General features: G+C 41.4%; 1 protein-coding gene across 2 annotated transcripts in view; it reads right to left on the bottom strand.

The window, feature by feature from the left end:
• Positions 1-582: 582 nt before the first annotated feature.
• Positions 583-22,342, bottom strand: part of fbln1 (fibulin 1) — a 32,322-nt gene continuing 10,562 nt past the window's right edge. The window contains exons 9-17 of one of the 2 annotated variants that reach the window (XM_031727922.2): positions 21,751-21,894; positions 21,527-21,652; positions 21,229-21,354; positions 20,366-20,485; positions 19,757-19,888; positions 19,520-19,643; positions 14,895-15,040; positions 13,119-13,259; positions 583-1,153 (exon numbers count right to left, since the gene is read on the bottom strand). In XM_031727922.2, the coding sequence (XP_031583782.1) occupies positions 1,014-1,153; positions 13,119-13,259; positions 14,895-15,040; positions 19,520-19,643; positions 19,757-19,888; positions 20,366-20,485; positions 21,229-21,354; positions 21,527-21,652; positions 21,751-21,894 (1,199 nt within the window). In that variant the 3' untranslated portion in view covers positions 583-1,013. Of the gene's footprint in view, positions 1,154-13,118; positions 13,260-14,894; positions 15,041-17,468; positions 18,804-19,519; positions 19,644-19,756; positions 19,889-20,365; positions 20,486-21,228; positions 21,355-21,526; positions 21,653-21,750; positions 21,895-22,342 lie in introns of those variants that run through there. The other variant, XM_031728004.2, reaches the window with a different exon arrangement.

Here is a 22,342-nt window from a genome sequence, read left to right on the forward strand (position 1 = left end):
TTTGTATTTCCCTCTATCCTGTATGAAGCTGTTTCACTCTGTATTTTCCTTTCTAGAAAGCAATAACCTGACATCGGTCATGAATTGATACGTCTTTTTTTAAGGGGCTGATGTGTATAGAGGTGTTTTCATATTCATCAAATGCAAGGCACTACTTTATAGGATTGTCATACAAATTCCAACAAGAAATAAGAAGAACCCGTGGAAAGCTATGCTAAAAAATGTAACCTGTACTAAAGTGAATTCTGCCTTATAATATATTTTATTTCAGTCTTTACATCTGTTTCTGAGATCTTAACATTTATGGATTATCTGTATTAAGACAGACAGTAATGAGCCTTTGAATGACATGAGCCCAAATGATATTTATACTACTGTTGGTATACTATGTTAGGGTCGTAAAGCAATTTTGAATTACTTTGCATTGCATACCTTGTTTTACATTAAAACTGTGTTGGGTATGTCAATGCCAAACATGATGAAGGATAGGAAAAAGGACTGAACCAAAGCTGTAAAAATAACAAAATAACAATAAATTTTGGTCTTCAAATGTTATCAGGAAAAAACAACATATATAACAAATACTGTAACAAAAAAATAATGTTTATTCCTTTAAAAAAAAGTCTGTGCACAGTAGGAAAGGAAAGGTAGGTGTTTGAAAAACAGAGGCTTAAACATCATGAAAAGAGTATGGCTGAATCTAACCACCATATCCTTTAACGGCCTCTCCAAATGCATGCACTTTCAATTAAAAAAAGTCTTTTTAAAATATAAAGTTTCTTCATATTTGTGCACATAATGCTGAGCTTGTCATCAAAACAAAGTGTATTGCTCTTTTCAGAAGCAGCTAGGAGCATTTCATCTCAGCAACAGTCAAAAGCAATACCATAGTCAATACATAACATTAAAACCTCAACACTGATATGTACATTGATATAACAAAACCAATGTGGACAGTGTTGACAATGGATGTCTTATATTGTGATTGTTGGTAAAATCTTGACATTTGCCGTTCAGAACCAAAACTCTGAGACAAACACATGGACGTTGACAATGTTAAGGCCAGAGTCGCCCTGAGTTGTCAGGTTGCGCATAGATAGCTTGAGTACTGTCATCGCTGGACCAATCAGAGGCTTCACCTGGCGAACAATACCTGGAAAAGACAAAGATGAATGAGAAAAAGTAGTATGGCTAAATGTGTAGATCTGTGCTAAGCAAGACTACTTGTTGTATCATGACTTGTCTCAATAATCTCAATAATCAAAAAAGAATTCTTTTTGTTCAGAAGCTTGAGAGTTGGTTAGCTTAAGGAGCTACAATCAGTCAGTATAATTTTCCTCAAAGAAACTGTTGTCATTGTGGAGTCTTTTTGCCATTATTTATGTAGTTCTGTGTGGTTTAAATATAGTTTCTTTGTTCACCCTAGTGATATCTAGCTCTGGATAGTTTGGGTTTATAGCACTGAGGATGAAAGTGTTTGCTCTTACCTCACTACAACTAAGGACAGTTTGTGATTGCATTTGTAATTTACCAGCAAAGGTGAAAAGACAGTAACATGTAGTCACAAGCTAGTCACAGCTTGCTTTAACTAGCCATTCTTCAGTTGTTAATTTCACATGTCTGATAGCTCTGTCAGTCTTGCATATCCTTAAATTATCTGTCTAGACAGGTTGCATAATAGCTTAGAACATATTTTTGAGTTTCAAGCTTATTTTCTTCCAACTTCAATAACTGAATTTGCAGCATACTATGGTTATATACATCTAGAGTCTTAGGTTAAGACATGAAGTTTAGTCAAAATTGTATTTATAAACTACTAATTTACAAAAACAATTGACTCAAGGTGCTTTATATTGTAAGATAAAGACCCTATAATATTATTTTAGAGAAAACCCAACAATCAGACAATCCCCTATGAGCAAGTACTTGGCAAGTGTAGGAAGGAGGAACTCCCTTTAAACAGAAAGAAACATGTGGTGCAACCATGCTCAAGGAGGGCCAGCCATCTGTCATGACTTGTTCAGGGGTGAGGGTAGAACATAGTGTAAAAACATATCAAGGGTGAAAACACTGGAGGTGATTGGAGAAAAAAAAGCTGAGGGAAGTCCATTAGCAGACTAAACCTTTAAGTTTCTAACCTATAGGTTTTCTCAAAAATCAAAGTCTTAAGCCTAATTTCAAAGTACAGTTAACTCTGGTTACTCACGACTGTGCACAATTCAAACAACATCATCAAGTTCGCCAACGACACGACTGTGGTGGGTCTCATCAGCAAGAACAACGAGTCAGCATACAGAGAGGAGGTGCAACAGCTAATGGACTGGTGTAGAGTCAACAACCTGTCTCTGAACGTGGACAAAACAAAAGAGATGATTGTTGACCTCAGGAGAGCACGGAGAGATCACTGTCCACTTAACATTGATGGATCCTCTGTGAAGGTTGTCAAGACCACCAAATTCCTTGGTGTCCACCTGGTGGAGAACCTCTCCTGGCCCCTCAACACCAGCTCCATGACTAAGAAGGCCCAACAGTGTCTCTACTTCCAGAAGAAGCTGAGAAAAGCCCATCTCCCACCATCCATTCTCACCACCTTCTACAGAGGACTATAGAGAGCGTCCTGAGCAGCTGCATCATTGTCTGGTATGGTAACTGCACCATATCGGATTGCAATACCCTACAACGGATAGTGAGAAGAGCTGAGAAGATCATTGGAGCCTGTCTTTGCTCCATCACAGACACCTATTGCACCCGCTGCATCCACAAAGCCACCAGCATTGTGGAGGACCCCACGCACCCCTCACACACACTCTTCACCCTGCTGCCTTCTGGCAAGAGGTACCGGAGCATTCAGGCCCTCACTGCCAGACTGCAAAACAGTTTCTTCCCCCAAGCAGTCAGACTCCTGAGCACTCAGTGGCTGGACTGACACACACACATACTTTCATAAATGTCACTACCAAGCACTTATCTGCACAATCTCATACACACACACACATGCACACCTTCATACATCAAGTTACTTTTTGCATACTGCTCAGTCTTTTGCACATTTCTGTTGCACTGTTGTGTTTACACTGTGTCTTGTCTATATCGTTCTGTTCTGTCTGGTGTTGCACTGTCTTTGTTTTGTTTTGTTTGCAATTTTTGCACATTGCACTTTATGTAGTCCTGTGTTTATTGTCTGTTATATGTTATATGTAGCACCATGGTCTTGGAGGAACGTTGTCTCGCCTCTGTCAGTGCACCCCAGGGTGGCTGTGGCTACAATGTAGCTTGCCATCACCAGTGTGTGAATCTGTGTGTGAATGGGTGGATGACTGGTTGTGTAAAGCGCTTTGGGGTCCTTAGGGACTAGTAAAGCGCTATACAAATACAGGCCATTTACCATTTACCATTGTCTCGTTTCACTGTGTACTGTACCACTGCACATGGTTGGAATGACAATAAAGCCACTTGACTTGACCTGTGTCTCTCTCCCAAATGCAAACTGGGAGCTGATTCCATGGGACACAGGGCGAATAGTTGAAAACTGCGTCCCATTCTACTCTTGGAAACTCTAGGAAACATGAGTAAGCCAGGAGTCTGAAAGTGAAGTGGTCTATAGGGATACTATAATACTATGAGGTCTTTAAGGTAGGATCATTCAGGACTTTATGTAAGAAAAAGGATTTAACATGAAGTCAGTGAAGAGAAGCTAATATGAGTGATGTATAATCTTTCCTTCTAGTTCCCCTAAGTGCTCTCACTGGGGTACTTTGGATCAACTGCAAGCTTTTCAGGGCGCTTTAAAATATCCTGATAATAAGGAATTACAATAGTCCGGCCTAGAAAGAGTATTACAGCAGGATTTTCCAAATTTTAGCAAAATTGTGTAGATGAAAGAAGGCAGACCTAGATACTTGATTAATGTGTCATATCCTATACAAAAAATGACTCCAAGATTCCTCACAGTGGTATAAAACTTTCTTAATTTGTCTGAATTTATAACTTTAAAAAAATACAGGTTTTTATGTTTTTTAAAGGGACATGTACAGAGGAAGCAATTTTGTGGTTCCCTGGTTATATAACCCTCTAATGTATAAGTCAATCAACTGTCATGTGTTAATCAATGATATTATTTCCTCTCACAGGTAGTAGGTTCAACTCCTTCCCTTCAAGTTGAGAAAGTTTTAATTCAGGACCCACTCAGTTTGCATTGTCAGTGGTTAATTTTTTGTTGGGACTCGCAGTAAGAGAATATTATTAAGTATCTACAATCTAGGGCTCACCCCATCACTGCAATTCACTTCCTGTGTGATTAAGACATGTCTGCGGTTTAAATAATTGTTTTGTGCCATTTGGCTTCATTAACAAAGATGACTATCATTTGAACGACATAAACTTTGTTGTATTTTTTTAATATCTGCTAAAGGTATCGTGTATTGAATGAAAACTAATGGACCCAGCACAGAACCCTGTGGAACTCCATGACTAGATTTCATTTGTGAAGAAGACTTCTTGTTTATACAAAAAAAAATGGGAATCTATCGGATAAATACAATTCAAACCAGGCAGTGCATTTTCTTTAATACTAATGGTGTACACTATTCTCTGTAGTAAAATGTAGTAAAAATTTTCTTCCCACAGTGTGTTAGATTGTTAACTTGTCTAGGGATATACCTTATCTCTTATCATCTACTGACTAAGATCTATTGATCCATCCACAAAAAAGCAATGAATCGATAGATATTTCTTCAGTAGGAAATATTCAACTGTTCATTAATCAGGCTTTTGAGCAACAGATTTGGGAGTTTTTTAGTTCCCATTCTTCACTGTCTGTGCAATCAGGCCTGTCAACTCAAAACAAAAAGTCAACCTGAATATGCAGAGATTTTATGTTCTCCCCTTCCCTTTTCTATCACAATGCAAAGATTAATAAATTATTCTAAATTGTTTGCAAGTGTATATGTGTTTTCTGTCTGGAGATTTTGGCCTAGATATTGACCAGAAAACCTATTAAAAACAGAACATGTTAACCACCAGACACCAGGATGGTAGTAGATGCTACAGTAGAAACAAATATGTCTAGTTAAAGATCACTACAGCAAATGAAAAGTTCTGAACAACAAAGTAAAATGAGGCACAGTGCAAACCACCGCACGCAAAGCTAACATATCACAACTCTATCAAAACTATGTCATTGAGAATAGAGTGGAGGCTGGAAGTTGGGTCGATCTTTAAAGAACAGTGAAGTAGTTGTCAATGAATATTGAATAGTATTTATTGCTTGAAATGCACATCCCTACTTTTTTGGCATCAGCTGATCAATTTAGATGAGTTTCACATACCCTGCGCTGTTAATAAGCCAAAGGTCTGCCAATGAACAAACCCATAAACAAGAGACACAGTAATATCATGGTAAAACAGATGGAAGAATAAACATACTGCAATAGAGCATTACTGAATTCCCATGGAATTCATTGGGTGCTCTTTTTAAGTGAACATGCGATTAGAGGGGGGGAAAAATGCCAGTGTTTACACAGGCTGTCAACAGACTTTTCTCTGCAGAGGGCTGGCGACATTTCAGCTCTGGCCTGTTTGAACAGCTATCGCTGGTGTAGTCAGGCAGCACAATCACCACACAGTCCTCGTATCACACCTTCAGCCGCCCTCTTTCTTTTTCCCCATTTACTTCTCATATTCATCTGAGTCAGTAACATGTTAAAGCCTTTAGTAGGATGACTCAAGAGTTTAACTCAGCAGGGATCAAAATGACAGATCACTGCCTAGATCACTATGAATTATGAGGCTCTTTCCTGTGGTGCTTGTAAAAAAATAAGGCAGTAAAATCCATTTGGTTGTCATTCACTACAGGGCAAATGATGATCCATTATGAGCCATGCACTGGGTCCTCTGGGACACTGGCATTGTATGATGGCCCCCCACTCACATATTCGCCTTTTTTTCCCTCCCGTCTCTTCCCTTCCTGAGGGGGGCTGGCGTTTGTGGCACCATCACTGTGGCCCACAAGGCTAAATGAGTCCCATGTGTTTGATGGAGGGGAGCAGTTGCAGTCACGCGATACAGCCATGGAGGCATTTCTCCAGGAATCGATCTTTAACTCTGGGAGGGGCAAGCTATAGGAACTTAGACTGGCGTCTCTCCTTCTCTCTGTCACTTTATTTTGCTCTCTTGTCCTTCTCCGAGCCAGGACTGTGGGCACACAACAGATTCCAGCAGATTCTGGTGATAAGCGCTTGGAGAAGTGTGGAATGAGGCCCACTTCTACCAGGGTTGCCCCCTTGTTTTGGTGTTTTGGGATTCTGTTGCGTAGTGACACTAAAGGGGCCCGGGTCTGAGATTTTATTGTTTCCAAACCATTAGCGTTGTCAGAGAGAACTAACCTTTTCTTAAACCTAACAACAGCTGCAATATTAAGAAAATAACTGACATGGAAAAAGAGATTGGTTTTTGAGTTGGAAAATTATTTTCAGACATAAGCCAGCTGAGATGGCATGCAACGCCAACGGAGTTAATCAGTGCAAAGGTTCATTCTTTGCTCGTGTGCTTAAATCAAACGAGATCTGATCAAAAGCTTCCGTCCTGGGATGAGCAATCATGCAATGAAGATGAGTAAGTTGTTATGAGCACAATATGGACCACCGCAAGGACAGATGGGTTTAAGTCCACATTAAGGGCATTTTTAAAAAATGTTATTATTGCATTAAGTGTGGCCTATATCTAATTAGGGCTAAACACTTATAATCAGGGTCAGCTGGGTTTTCTATTAAAACTCCAGAGGATGGTTTCTGTGAAAAGTAAAAAAAAAAAAAAAATCTTACCACATAAATAAATAACAAAAACACAGAGACTAAACTAAAATTTATTTAGGGCATCTAAACAAGGAAATGTGGTATGTGTGTCGGCCCCATTAGAGTTTTGTAAATTTGTTTGTGGTCTAATTAGCACATGCAGAGTGCAAAAGTGTGCTGTCCGGAAAGGAATTTTTGCAATGGCTCGTCCAAATCCTTCAGTTTTCTCAGAGCATTTGAAAAGAAACATGAACCATGGTTCAGGGTTCCTCACTTCAGATTTTGGATTTTTTTTTTATCCTATATATGTTTATCTATATAAGATGTGCCACAGTTATCTTGCACACCTCATGTGAACTTTTTTTTTTTTGTGAACCTTGAGGACAAGAAAGGGTCATTATGTCATTACACTGTGGGCTTAAGCGCCCAACTCTGCACGAAGTAGCGTGATACCATAGTCATTTTACATGACCTCTCGGAAGCCTCTGCGAAATCCCAACATGATGACTTTGTGTTTCCGTGAGCTTCCCATCAAAAGCACAGTGGTATCCTCAGTGAAGGCAAAGCATCAGCTAACAGCTGGGCCTCAACGCACTCACAGCGAACCTGAGGTGAAACCACAACCACATATGCATCTTTAACATTTCTTCCAAGCTATAAGGCAAAAGGCCAACATCCACATAACAGGTTGACTTTGATTTGCTGCAATGCCACCTGAGATTCATATAAATAAATACGGGAAGGTTTTCAAACCTCTACAGCTGACAGCATGCCCTGTGACTGGGTTGCAAAGTCATCTGAGGCATGGTGTTCCCAAGCAGAAGTTCCAGTTGTAGTGCCGGAAAAGTTTTGAATTTGATTGTAGTGAATTGTCTTTCCAATTCACTGAAGTATCTGCCGCAGAGTGCAAAGGTGACCCCACTGGTTTTTAACAGCCACCATCACACTAAACCCTAACAGCTGTACAGTTTGTCCACTCTCCAGAAGCATCCCACCACACAATAAAGTAGCCTCTCATGAAGAAAACAGTCCTAAATAAACGCATAGTAGTAGCAGAGACGCTGCCCCCAAAACAAAGTGAAGCAAATGCCAGGAGGCATTTGTCATCCTTCATGGCCACGAGGTCTGCAATATTGAAGGGTTACATGTAAACAGTACAATTTCGGGGTTTTCTGGTTTCTACAACTCAGCAAGGAAGTGTATGACAAAATCCAAAATGAACGGGTTTAACACCAGAGACAAATGAAAAGTATGCATTGGCTTCACCGCAGTATTGTATAATGACATGCTGGTTGTGGCGCTATGCATGCTCACTGCAGTGAAACCCCTGGAGAGCATCCAGGTGCTGTACAAAGTTCCAGTATACAAAGAGGGTACTGGAGGACATTCTTGAGCACCATCACTGTAGTAACTGTGAGATCATCCGGATCTCTCACTGATGTACCAAGTGCATCTCTTACTGATTCACAGCTGCTGGCATTTGTATAAACAGAGCAAAGAGTGGTTTCTTTTTCAATAACTCTTTTTTACTGCCTGAAAGGTTTTCTCCATAAAAACTCGAAGGCAAGCCAAAGAAATTGCTAACTAGCTCCCTTGTTACCCCATTAGTAAAACAAGCAATTTCAGTTTTGATAACCCTTCAGTTTGGCTGAAATATAATACATTCAAATGGCCCGGCGCGGCAGGATAATCAACTGTACGAAGACAGTGTACAGACCCCTCAGGGTCTGACTTTTGTATTTATCTTCTGACTGGTGCACTGATGGCCACTCAGGTCAGGCTGCCCAAACACAACTCTGACCACTCCAAAGAGGGAGTGGGACCCATGTATACCCCATCCATGTCTGTGTGGCTTGGTATTTTAAGGCCAATTAACAGTGATTCACTGTTGGACAGTGGCACGCATGGGTTGTGACATCACTGAAGTGGCCTTAGGGAACTGGTTGGTTCTTTTCTTGGACTTTCTGTTTTAGCAGTTGCGGGCCAGAGCAGCTGAGATGACATAACATGCACCATTATCTTTACCACAACCTTTGCACTACATTACAACTGACCTTTCAAAGCGAAAAACCATAGCTCAGGGGCATAAAATAGACTTGAATGTAGACTAAATGGATAAAAGCGTATGTGAGGAAAAACTGCCCTGTTTGCATTTTAAATCATTGCACTTTATTATGCATTAGAACTCAAGTATACAGCGTGTTCATGAGCTTTTAGCGCACTTTGCTATCTATCTGGGCAAGTCACATCATGAGCGTGGATTAAAAACAGGCATTAATTTTGGGAATTGAGTGGTTAACTAAACACAGTTGGTTTTTCTTAAAAACACAGTGCTTGAAAGCAAAGAGTAATGATGAGTGTAAATTAAATGGATCACCAAAGCAGGGGAGATAAGTGTATCATGATGAATTATTGCGACAGTTTTATTGCGAGCAATGTGTACTAAATGTGTTCACACCAGTGTCTTGGTAACTTGACTTATTGACTGGGTACGTGGAATGTCTCTGCGAGCATGACATTGCTGCATCGCTATCTCTTCATCAGTACATTTGAATGCGGTGGACCACCCGAGCAGAGCGCTGTGTGTTTGATTGTGGGATTACTGTGTGGAGGAGAACGTGTTTTGATTAGCCATACTGTAATCTCCCAACAGGGATTCCTCGTGGGCTTGGCGCACTCTGGTGGGCCGCTCGCTGCCGTGTAAAGACCCAGCCAAATGACAGCCACGCTCAAAGCAGAGCGGCGTGTTGTCTGCTTATCTCCACAGCTGTCCTCAGCTTCTCACCAGCAATAGCCACAAGCCAGAGCTGCAGCCTTCACTGGCTCAGAGGCGGTCATGTCTCACACAGAAGGTTCACATTCCACCAGTCACTGTGGATGGCAGCATCGAAGACCACGACTACCTGCACAGAGGCTCTCTGTCCACGGCTACCTCACTTGCTGCCAACATTGTGCCAATGGGAGTGCGAAAGATATTTATCTCTGGACATCATATAAACCGCAAAGGCATATTTCCACCTGCCTTTCAAACTGGAATGGAATTTAGCCCCGGCGTCTCAAACTCACAGATTCTCTACAGGATGGCTGTGATTCATAAACAAAGTCACTATGTTATCTGTTGCCATCCAGCAAGATAAACATCAATACTACACAATAAAATCTGTTTTTCCAACTTAAAAGAAGAAGAAATGCAGACAGCTATGATTAATGGCACATTAAAATCCTTCCATGACAAATAATTACTCATGAAGAGGAGTCATTTGAACAAATCCAAGGCATGACTAAATGTGTGGTGACTGGTTCATTCCATGGTTGGCTACTGATTGTATTGTACATTGGATTTACACACAGGGATACTGGTCAGGGGTTTGGCTATGTCAACTGAAAGCACGGGTTGCATAGCATAAGAGCTGTGGCTGAATGTATAGTTACTTACAGTTAAAGCGCACACACGATGAAAAGCCTTCTCAGTAACAGTTAAAGCCAAAAGAACGCTTCCATGCTCTCCGAGCTGGCCTTGATACGTGGTGATAGAAAAAGCATGACCATTCTTGGATGGTAGTTCACTGGTAGATAATCAAACAAGGGAACTACCAGCATTTTATTAACACCTCAAACCACGGTCGTGCTTCCAGCTGAAGCCACCGAGCCAGTGTTTTTAAAAGCAGGATTCATCTACCCTCCCGTTGACTGCCAGAGTCAATCACCCCATCATCAACCCGACTCAAACAACCTGCCCCTAATCAAAATCAATGACTGCTTCCAACACTTTTTGATGGGTGACAAATAAAACACTTTGGAGAATCTGCTGTTTGTCTACCTGAAGGGATGTTTTTTTGTGTGGTCGCTGTCGCGCTACTGCTGTGGTCATCCTGGGAATCTGTCCACGTCTGATTGGTTCTGATTATGTTTTCCAAGTGCTGAGGGATGTCTTTGTTTGCACAGATGCATCAGGGTTGTTATCCAGATGTGACAGAGCTGTTGAAGCCAGTGATGGATGACCGGGAACTATGAAAGAGCGGTGTGGTTCTTACATTGTGGTGTGTTCTCAGCCAGTGCTGTACGTGTGCGTGTGTGTGTTTGTGCATGTATGCGTCCGTGCATATGTCTACGGCTACACCGCATGCATGTGCGCGCGTTTAAAGTTGATGGGTTTTAAAATAGGGAGTGAAGGGAAAAGAGCAACAGCCAATCAGACCTTTTTAAGAATCGCTTTTTTTCGAGTTAGCAACAGATTCTGTGGACTGCTAATTGCCTCTTTTGTCCCGTTCAATAACACAAAAAGTGGCCAAAAATAATGACCGAAGTCAGTTTGAGTTCACACACTTGTTCATTAGTGGAGCCTCAATGTCTGCTACTCTTCACATCCCACCAAGCTGTAATACCACTGTTGGAGACACACTGAAGATACTGGAAACTAAGCTTCCTTAAGTGACACGTCAGCTAGCCTCACAATGGTTACGCAACAGCTGCATCTGCGAGCCAAAGCACCAGCAGCACAACCCACTAAATAAAACCAAGAGGGCCTTCATCACACCATGGACGCCACACTTCACAGCAAGTAGTCAGTGACCAAAGGCTCCAGTGCACAGGGCCTCAATTTGGATACGTGATGGGCAACTGGTGCTAACATGCAAGAGCTGCATCCAATAAGCATCCAATGGGTTTGGGAGAGAAGTGGCTCCTCACAAACAGGCCTTTCATGTGGTCGTCAGTTTAAGTGCTCTAATGCTCGGCGAGACACTGAGGCCTAGTGCAGGGAAATGGAACAATACATTTAACCACATGAAGCACAGCGCCCAGGATTACTTCTGCACATATTTTCTCTCTCCCGGCCTCTTTGACTGAACTGCAGTCTCTCGCTTTGTCTTTCTCTCCATACGCTTTTGCTCTCTTTGCTCTCCCTCGCGCAAACACGCGCTGCCCCTGCAAATGAGCACCGCTATAAACAGGGAATTTCTCCTAAACCCTCTTTATACACACGCACACAGACGCGCACAGTGGATGACACATTACAAAACAGAGCTTATCGTTCATGTAGAATTACACCGTTGTGCATTCCAAGAAAAATACACCACTCGCAAGACAGTGCAATATAATTATAATTGGTTTTACAGCAATTTATGTGAATTATTGCTGGTGATAAACTGTTTTTTTTTTCTCTCCCATGTCTTTGGGTGTATTTGATAAGTACACATCTGTTTCTGCAAGTGCATGAAAGAGGAACACTTGCGTGCTCGCACCAGTCTGGCCTTAACCAGTGACAGCCACACACTCTCTCCTCCTCCTTCCCTCCCTTTAATTCTGTAAAGACAGATGTGCATACTGACAAGCCATCCCTTCATCCATCACTCGGAGAAGAAGAAGAAGGAGAAAAGGAAGAAACTATACTTCCTCTACCAACCCTGCCTGCATCTCAACACACCACCTAAACAGAAACACCTAAGCAGGTCCAACAATGTGTCATCTCAGGGCTGAGAACGCCCTCATCCTCCCTCAGCCAAGGCTCAGTTCTGCTTCTCTACAGACACCACCAGTAGCCTTGGGTCACCACCACACTAAAGTATAGCAATGGCTTCTACCCAAACATGTGTTGTTGTTACACACCGCTGGAGATGGTATCTGCTGCCCCTACTTGAAACAGTGCAAATCCTTTTTTTGTGTGCATAGTGGCAGCCACTGACCAGGTAGTTATGATGAATTGCCTGTCAACAGCAATTAATCATGCACACATGCATACGAACACACAAATGTAGATTTATGCCCTCTATTCTTGCACGTTCAGGCCACCATAACTTATTGTGGAAAATAATGATCTTTGGGATAAGCATAGCCATGGATAAGTGAATTAAATGGTACTTTGCTCAACCACAAGACTGTGAAAACCGATGCCAAATATTTGGTCAGGCAGAAACAGGCCTTTGTCTGTCTCAGAGAGCCACTCAGAGGACAGCTCGCCGAGCACAGAGACACGAGGAGCCCCCGTGAAGACGATGACAGCTACATGATTCCACCACGCTGCAAAGACCATAACAAGCTGCGTCAGATGTACTTATGTCAATACATTCATCGTGGATATGTTTTTGCGCTGTTTTGTTCTTGCACTTTTTAAATGCACACATGTGCGTTTGATTTGTTGTAAAATAAATATATATATTTCAAAATGAGATGAGGTCAGAAAAACCACCTCCTTTGTCAAAAAGAAAATGCAATTTCCAGTCACAGAGGCCGTCGGGTGGTATGTGTTACACGTTAAAGTCGCTCTTGTCTGACTGTGCTATTGGTTCGCCCAGACTTCACGACAAGCAAAAAATAACCTGTACTCACCCACATACAGCCCATTCTCCACTCGCTTGATGATGTCGAAGGCGTTGTCCACGTTGCCCTCCAGGATGTCAAACTTGACGTCGTAACTCCCGAAGTTATAGGACCCGTAGGCTGGCACTGTTGTTCTCAGGAAGACGATCTCTGATGAATTATTTAGGAAGGAGAAGTTAAGACAGTGGGATTGCTGTGCAAAGCCCGTCCCAATTGTTGTTTTTTCTGAGTTTTATTTTTTAAAAGAAAGACAGTAAAGTGTGTGATGACAGTGTTTGTGTTCGTGATAGTCAGAGAAACCTTAAGGATTTTTAGCACTAGTTCTTTACACTCCAATTCAGGACATATGAGAAATGACAAGAAGTGACACTGAGCACGGTTGTGTGAAACACACACTGCATGACAGCCAATAGATGCTTGTCAGCTGTCACAACCTGCAAATGATTACAGTTCTTACATATGTGGCAGCAGTTCTCTGGGGAAAGCCAGCTAAACTTGACTTCCACTGAGGACTTCATGGAAAAGCTCATTTGGGTGTCAGACGTAGCCGTACGGATTCTGACAACCATACAGAAAGCAGTTGATGGGAGCTCAGAGATTAAACCAGATAAAATGAAGCAAAATAATAATAATAATAATAATAACAACAATAATAATAATAATAATAATAACACTGAAAAAAAAGTCTTTAGATTTGGAAGGAAAGGTAAACATTTTTTAAACTTGGTGATGCTAAAGAATTTTTCCTGTCCAGAATAAATTTTATAGTCATGGTAAAAAGGAAACGCACATTCTGACAGTTTCATGTATCAAGACATAATATAAATTTTTTTTTAAATCATCTGGTTTAAAATAGGTGTTAAAATTATTCAAGTACAACCTGATATGAACAAAAACACTTGACATATTAATCATTGTATTTCATAAAAATTAATCCAAAATTCAGAAGCAGTGAAAAATTAAGGAATTAAGAGGGTATACATGTAAGTATCAGCCACATGCTGGTAAATCAAATGTACTGTATGTGCTGTTGTTCATCTGAGGTTGGATTGAAAGACCTGCTAAGGTCTTTTTTATTATTATTATGACCGAGGCAACTGTATATCTGTGTGACATATATGAAACAGGAGAGGAGGAGGAAATGAAAGTCAGTAGAAGTAGAGTACATGTGTGTGAATGAGAGGGAGACAGGTGTAAAAGGGAACAGGCAAGGAGTGGAGATAGTGAGATGGTGAAGGTAGATTTTAGGTGGAGTTTAAATGCACAGTCCAACCCAATGCACAGCGCAGATGAGAGATGAAGAGAAGCGGGAAGGCATGGTGGAGACAAGTGTCAGGGGTAATTTTGTGACAGAAGAATAGCAGCAAAGATGAAAGGAATGATTTACAAAATGATGTATATTTTGGTGATGGTGACTTTAACAAAAAGACAGGAGGCCAAACTGGAGGTGGCAGAACTGTAAATGCTAATGCGTTGGTAGTGAGCAGAGAGGACAGAATTAGAAATGAGTACATCAGAGAGACAGCTCGAGTTGAGCAGTTTGGAGACAGTTAAGAAGCAAGGCTGAGATGGTTTGGACACGTGCAGAATGAAAATAAGAAGAAGATATGTATATAAAACAGCAGCCAACCGCTTAGTTTCAGAGACCACAAGTAGATTGAAAACCTTTTTCTTTAAATAGAAAAAACCCCTCTTGTGTTTAGTGCTTAATATACTGGATTATGTATGTTTTGTGTGACTATTCAAAGAAAAAGAAAAAAGCTGTGCACCTTTTTGTGTACCTACCCTCGGGCCTTGGGAGTTCTCTGAAAGTGGGCAGGGAAATGAAGGTGTGTGACACTGAGTGCGTGGGGTCCAGAACGCAGGCGATGTTATTGGGCTGACAGGACTTTATACAGCGAACAACTTCAGACCGTTCAAGCCTCGCCGCTCTGAAGAAGTGAACAAACATACTTACCCACCAAAAACAAAACAAAAAAATAATTGGAAAAGAAAACACGCACGGCCTCTGACCTTTTAGGTTCTGCTTGCTTAAAGCTAACCACCTTAGAACAAATCAGGGCAGCGCGATGCTGTTGCACAAACACTATTTGAATGAGGCAGAAGGGGCACTGAATGTAGCGCTCGGCACAAGAAAACAATCAAATTCTTCAAATTCTATGTGGTTTGGAAGAATAATAAACCAACAATGGCTAAGGCTCATGCCGCAGTCAAACTTTGTAGCTTGTGGAGACTTGTGCTGTCATTGATGTCTTTCTGATGCACTATTTCAAGTTGTGTGGGAAATGAATTACTACACTCACAGAGAATGATCCACAACCTGCTCAGGAAAATATTTGGATTTGCAGAGCATCCCCGGCTTCACATCAGATAATCTCTTGAGGAGGATTTATGGGGAAAGGGAGTGTTCTAAAAGACTCCTAAATTGTAAGCCACATGACTAGACAACTCCCCAGCCTCTCCCCAGGGCAGCTCTCATCCTATTATTTAGGGCTTTGTTTATTCCACAGACTAATCAGTGACAGGTCGGAGGGATTGGAGTGCCTCTACTGGCTCCTAAAGTTAACGCCACCTGAAACATCACTATTAACTACCTGTCTGCTACATAAGACAGCTTTTTTTTTTAGAGAGGTTTCTAAGGCATTAGCAACCACATAAATCAAGAGTTTGAAAACTTGTGATCATTTGGGAACTTTTGGAACAAAATAAAAGCCTTGATTATGACATTCAAGATGTTAAACTCAAGCTGAGCCTTGCTTGAGTTTAACAAAGGAGGCAAGTCAGTACACGGTTACACTGGGTTATGAAAACATCCATGTTGTCATGTATAAGTCCAGTTAATGTGCATGGCAGCCATATAGCCACACTGTGAGTCATGCCCGTGGATCTCTGGCGCTCCTCGGGGGACCTATCTGCTGCAGCTTAAAGCTCAAGCCCAAGCTTGGGTTGCAGGGCTCCTTTCATGGAGAGCGAGGAGAGAAGCCCCTGACAAAAAGTCAAGCCACCACTGGGTAGGGGCTTGTAATTAGCAATTAGCGGGCGGGTCCAGGTTTTGCTCTGCTCTGGGCCAAACCCACAAAATGTTCTCCTAGTTTATAATACCACGGCCTGAGCTGCAGAAAGACCCAAGTGGGGCTCTAGAGGATGAGGTGAAAGCTGTTGGGGTAGAGAGTAAATTTATGAGAAGATAATGACCTAGAGTGAACTGCCCCCCCCCCCACCCATCCACCCCTAACCCTTTTACACTCAGATGGGCTCCTCAAAGCAGAGGCATCAGTTCAAGGTAATTACAGTTCAGTGTAAAAAAAAAAACTTCTACGCGTTCATTTGTGAATATGTGTGCATTTATGTCATGCACACACGCTTGGAAACACATGAACGTATGCGCGCCTTCTCCATCTCCCCATGCCTCACGTGGCCCAGCCCAGGAGAAAAAACCCCAATATTCTCAGACCAGAAAGAAAAACAGACTTTTTTGGATGAAAGTCTTCTGGTCAAGTGTAGGGCCTTTTATTTTTTTGGTAATTATTATTTATAGTCAGCACATTGATAACGCCCCAACACAAACACTGCAGGGCATCATTCATTTTGTGCGCGGTGATGTTGCTGTACCGCAAATTGTTCAGACCACCGGCCAGAGCCCAGAGCCCCATAACTCAACGTCAAAAGGGGAGGAAAAAACTCCTGTACGCCACTAGACTCTTATTTTAAGGCTATCCCCAACAGGGACCAAGTGCATCCTTACTAGCCCAAAAGTTCAGGACAGGAGGAACCTGAGAAATCTGAATTTACAGTTATTAAAAGCCACAGCCCCTCAGGCAGCACCCTCGCAGCATGTCAAGCTATTTATAATCTCCGCTGGTGCACATTTCCCCTCTCCTTTGCCACTGCATCTCTTCTCGTGTCACTTACTCAGCCTTCATTTGGAATTGTCTGTCTGTGTTGGGGTTTGCACCCGCAGTATGCAGTGGAAATCTGTGCAACGGGAGCTAAAGAGATGTGCACGAAAAATCACTGCCACAGAAAGATGTTGTCGCAGTGGATGGTAAGTGACATTTGGGAAGGAGGAGTAACAATGCAAAGTCTGGTGTCACTCTGGCTTACTGGAATTTGAAGGAATGGAATCACTCTAAGTACTTTATATATTACGTGTAGTCAGTGACTGAAGGTTTTGCTGTTTGTGGTTTTTAACAGTTTTTTAAGCCAGTGTTAAAGAAAAAAATACAGCCTGGTTTGCACATATGTTTGCAGATATAATGCAGGAAACCCTTTAAAAAAACCAAGAAAATTAACTTTAATGGCATCTAATAACATTAATAAATGTTGTTTAGTACTAAAATGTTTAAAATACTAAAACACTTTCTTGTAATTGAAGGACATTTTTTTAATGACAAAACAGAATATACGCAATGTTCTGAAACTACTGGAGTAATAGTAATATGAAACTTTGTGAGGGGAAATCTTCATGCCTCCATCTGTGACTTAGCCTCACATTCCAACTGCTCCCTTTGCTGTATTTGATTAAACCCCACAAAGCACCATTATCAAACACTGGTTTTAACTTGAACATGTGTTATTTCTATTTCAGTTTTAATAGAAAACTGTTCATCCAGCACATAAACCATAAAATACTGCAAAATGTCAGACTTTATCATGCAACCATCATCAAATTACACTCAGTTGTCGGCAGACTTGGGTTGTTACCATTTTCAGAGTTACACTGACCTAGAACGCCACCTACAGTGGCATCTTTGACAATGCCTCACCTAAAAAGATGCATTCAGTTGGTCCTAATATAAACTCCTGAATAATAACCCATATGGGTTTTTTTTTGTTTGTTTGTTTAAAACAAAAGGTTTATTGTGTACAATGCTATGCAACTACAAATTGTGATTGTTTTTCTTCTGATTAATGTATTTTACAGTGTCATTAAAAAATAATGTGCCATGTTTAATGTGCATTTATTGGGAGACAGAGTAGTATTTGAGTTCATTCATTTAAAAAAATGTAGTAGAAAAAAGCCTCAATAGCAGACAAGATAAAGGGGACAGCGGCACCATAGTTTTGGACCAGCAGTAGCCCTGAAAGGCCTGCACTTGCTAGAAACTCATGGAAATCATAATTATATTTTTACCTGTACATGCTCTAACTATACTTAACTTGTGTAATCATTAATATATAGCAGGCTATATTGCATCACCATTCTTTACTCTTGCATGCATTTCGCAATTTTTCTGATTTCTGCGTGAGATTAAGTTAATATGCCACATCTATTTTAAGGGGGTAACAACAAACCTATGAATCCCTTTTGTTTAATCTAGTAGGGGATTATAGGGTACTCTGGGCTCCTCCTGAGTAACAAACACCAGCACTTTAGCCAGGTATGTAGTGATTGCGCCATAGCGGCGCAGCCTCAGTTCCAGAGACAGCTCAAAGTCCTCCGGCTCGTTGATGAGCTTTGCCACTGACATCACACCACCAGTGGGCATCTGCTCAGTTCTGAAGAAGCCGCCCTCGTTGCCAGCTGTGATAGCAATCTGGATGTCATCGCCAGGCACGGTGTGGGAGGGGCCCATGCGGAAGATGGTGGTGAAGATGGGGATGTTGGTGGGGAAGGTGAGGTAGTAGTAGGTTATTCTCAGGGGCATGGTCAGGCACTCGACAGACTCATTGCAAAGCAAGCGTTCGCATCGACTGCAAAAGAAAAAAGAGATCGGAGGCAGGGCGGGACAAGACGGAACAAAACGGGCAAAGAGAGAAAGAGAAAGGGAGATCAGGTGAAAATGTCATTTGCCGTGCATGGCATGCAGAGAAAGGAATTATCACTTTCAGTTACGGTGCCCTCTTTAGGATCATGCAAAACGTTCTCTCACTGGGTGCCTCCAAACAGGGTGTGGGTGTGCACATTCTCATCATCATGTGCGCCAAAATTAAACTGAAAAACGTCCATATGCATGTCATCACTCGGAAACAACAAAACATGCTACAGCCAGATTCATACTGAAATCATTCCAGCATTTAGCATACTGGACATGCAGGGACTCTGATCCATATACAAACCAGGAGTGCTTTAAAAAGCCTGACATTACTGTATGTAAACTTAAAGCTCTTTAGATGGTGACTGTTTCAAAGTTAGCTATAAGGAGCACAGACCGTGCTCTTTGAGTGTTGCATGAAACTAGTAACTGATAAATGCTAAATGCTAAAATTCAATATGTGGTTAAAAAAATACATGAAAAAAAAGTGAAATTTACTGTATTTTTACAAATTTGTTTTAATGTATAATGATGGTAAACTCATTCAATTTAATTCTGTTGTAACACAGAGAGCACAATCATAGTTATGGCTGTTCATAAACATGTCCCTGCTCAGCAAATAATCTGCACCAGGGACACAGTTCAAATACTCACGTCTCTCCGACCCGTCTGTAATTGTTCGGACACTCGAAAGACAGGCATCTGAATCCTCCCTGTACATTGAAGCAGCTTTGATTCTCTGTGCACGTATGGCTTCCTGTCACACATTCATCAATATCTGAAAGACAAAAAGGGTTTTAAAAGTCACTAACATGATTTTGTCCAAAGCTGGGGAAAAAGGGTCTCCAACAAACGCCACATGACTGCACCGTGACATTACAGAGAGCTCACCCTGGCAGCTGCGCCCGTTTACCGCCAAGGTGTAGCCATTGACGGGGCAGGAACAGTGGAAACTGCCAGGCGTGTTGTGACAGCGGTAGGAGCAAATGTGACCTCCGGTGGGCAGGGCACATTCATCTATATCTGGAAACGTCAAAGAAAAAGGTGAATTTGTAACACATTCATTTTATTTATATACACATAATAAGGGTGGCCAACCACCATTAATGTCTGATTCATAGGAGCCACACATTAGCGTTCTCACATACGTCTTTGTCAGGTCATGTCTAGAAAAATTCAAGGCTGATCTGCATGTTTGAATGTTCCTATTTGTGGAAATTCGGCTAATACCCCCAACTCGTCACAGCAGATGGCCGCCCTGGGTTCTGGCAGAGGTTTCTTCCTGTTAAAAGGGAGTTTTTCCTTCTCACCATCGCCAAGTGCTCGCTAATAGGAAGTCATCTGATTCTAAGGGGTTTTTTTGTTTTGTATTGCTATCCTTCTTTTAATGTAGGGGCTTTACCTTACAATGCGCCTTGAGGTTGTGATTTGGTGCTATACAATACAATGTCAACTGAATTAAACTGAATATCAGTTGCAGTTCACATGCTTCAACTTTACCTTCACAAGTAGTGCCATCTATGTCACTGAGCTGGTAGCCACGGCGGCAGTAACACTGGTAGGAACCGTACACATTGGCGCACTCTTGACTACATGGGGTGCTCTCACACTCGTTCAAATCTGCACAGAGAAAGTATCAAAGTTAGCATCAAAACGTTTGCGTGTGTGTGTCGGTAATGCAATATTTACCTATTTATGGATAAAGAACAAATAACTATGAAAGCTACCTAAAAATATGACTCCTAGATTGATGACTGGTAAAATGCTACAGCAACATATGAAGATATACAGCAACATATTTCTTAAGTTAGACTTGATTACATGTTGGCGTTCATTTTGGCATAAGCTGGAGAACTATGACAACAGATGGAAAAATGTTACCATCTTCTCTCAGCTGTAGCTTTAATCAAAAGAAAAAGTGTACCCCCGTGTAGACAGGGGTATCTAGGTGTATCTGTTATCTCTTTGTTGGTCTTGTTCCAGCATTACCATAATAATGATGGTCCAGGATCAACATTGCAACTGAATGCTTCCCTGATCCTGGATCAGTATTATTATGATATAAGAAAAACACCAACACTGGGATGTCAGATCATGCAAGATTTCTACTGTGTAAGTCAGAGGGGAGACATGTTATTGACTGTCCCTTATACTGTATGGCACCTTTCTTCTTTTAAAAAAAATCGAACATTCACACCAACACTCTGATGGATGCATCGGGGGCAAAAACGCATTTAGTAATGCATGGGGAGTATGAGATTGATCCACAAAGATTCTGATTACCAGATGATCAACATCCGCCCACATAAACTCACTGTCTAGCCTACAGAATCTAGGCTCTATAAATTACACGATTGTCTTACCATCACAATTTCTGCCGTCGGCAGCTAACGCGAAGCCTGTAGTGCAGCTACATTTGTAGGATCCCAAAGTGTTCTCACACTTATGAGCACACAGACGACCAGGGTAATGCCTGCATTCATTGACATCTAAGACAAAAAGTCCAAAACTGACAAAGTAAGAAGTTGAAATTGTTACTTCAATGCATATTTTAACTAGAAGTAGCACACACACATACATGCTGTAGGCATTTACATGCTCAGGATACACTTGGATTTAGCTACCAATGTAAGAACGCAAAGCAAAAAAAACCCAGTTTACCTTCACAAAGCCGAGTGATGCTATTGAACATGTAGCCAGCTTCACACTCACATCGGTAAGACCCCAACATGTTGAGGCACGCATGACCTCCACAGACATTTTCAGTGGTCTTACACTCATCGATATCTGTAAGCAGGGGTACAAGCGACAGAGAACACCATGAGATCCACCGTATGTAGGCTAGTAAGACACTTTGCATGTAGGCATGATGAGCTCTTCCGTACCAACGCAGCGTGTGCCCTCTTCATTGAGGTGGTATCCTCGACCGCAGTTAACCGAGTTCCTCTGGCAGGTGTACGAGCCCACTGTGTTGACACAGATCTGCCCCCTGTTGCATGGACCTGTCTGGCTAACACATTCATTTATATCTGAAAACAGGAGCACAGACGACACAGATGTTACTCTAAATTTTAAAAATGTCATGATGTTCCTAGGTTTGATCAAATCCCTCATGTTTCCTATTTATTCAATGCTTCTTTTTGTGACCCCGTTTATCTGTCTTAGTTTCCTTGACTTCTTTTTTTTTTCAGTTTTCAGTTCCTATTTTAATTGGATCATTTCTATTCCTTGTGTGTGTCAATCATTTCAGCTGTTTGTCTTCTCATGTAATGAGGCCCTGATTGCTTTGATTTAACCTGGTCTTGTTTCCTAATTAGTCCTCTGTCTATAATTTGGCTCCTCTCAATCGATGTAACGATGGCAGTGATTAACCTTACACCAGGTAATTTATTGCATGATGAGCTACAATCCACCCTAAAATATTTTTTGAATTTAAGTCAATAAAATAAATAAATAATAAATCAAATTTGACCATAA

The sequence above is a fragment of the Oreochromis aureus genome, linkage group 7 (genome assembly GCF_013358895.1).
Source record: "Oreochromis aureus strain Israel breed Guangdong linkage group 7, ZZ_aureus, whole genome shotgun sequence".
Lineage (NCBI taxonomy): Eukaryota > Metazoa > Chordata > Actinopteri > Cichliformes > Cichlidae > Oreochromis > Oreochromis aureus.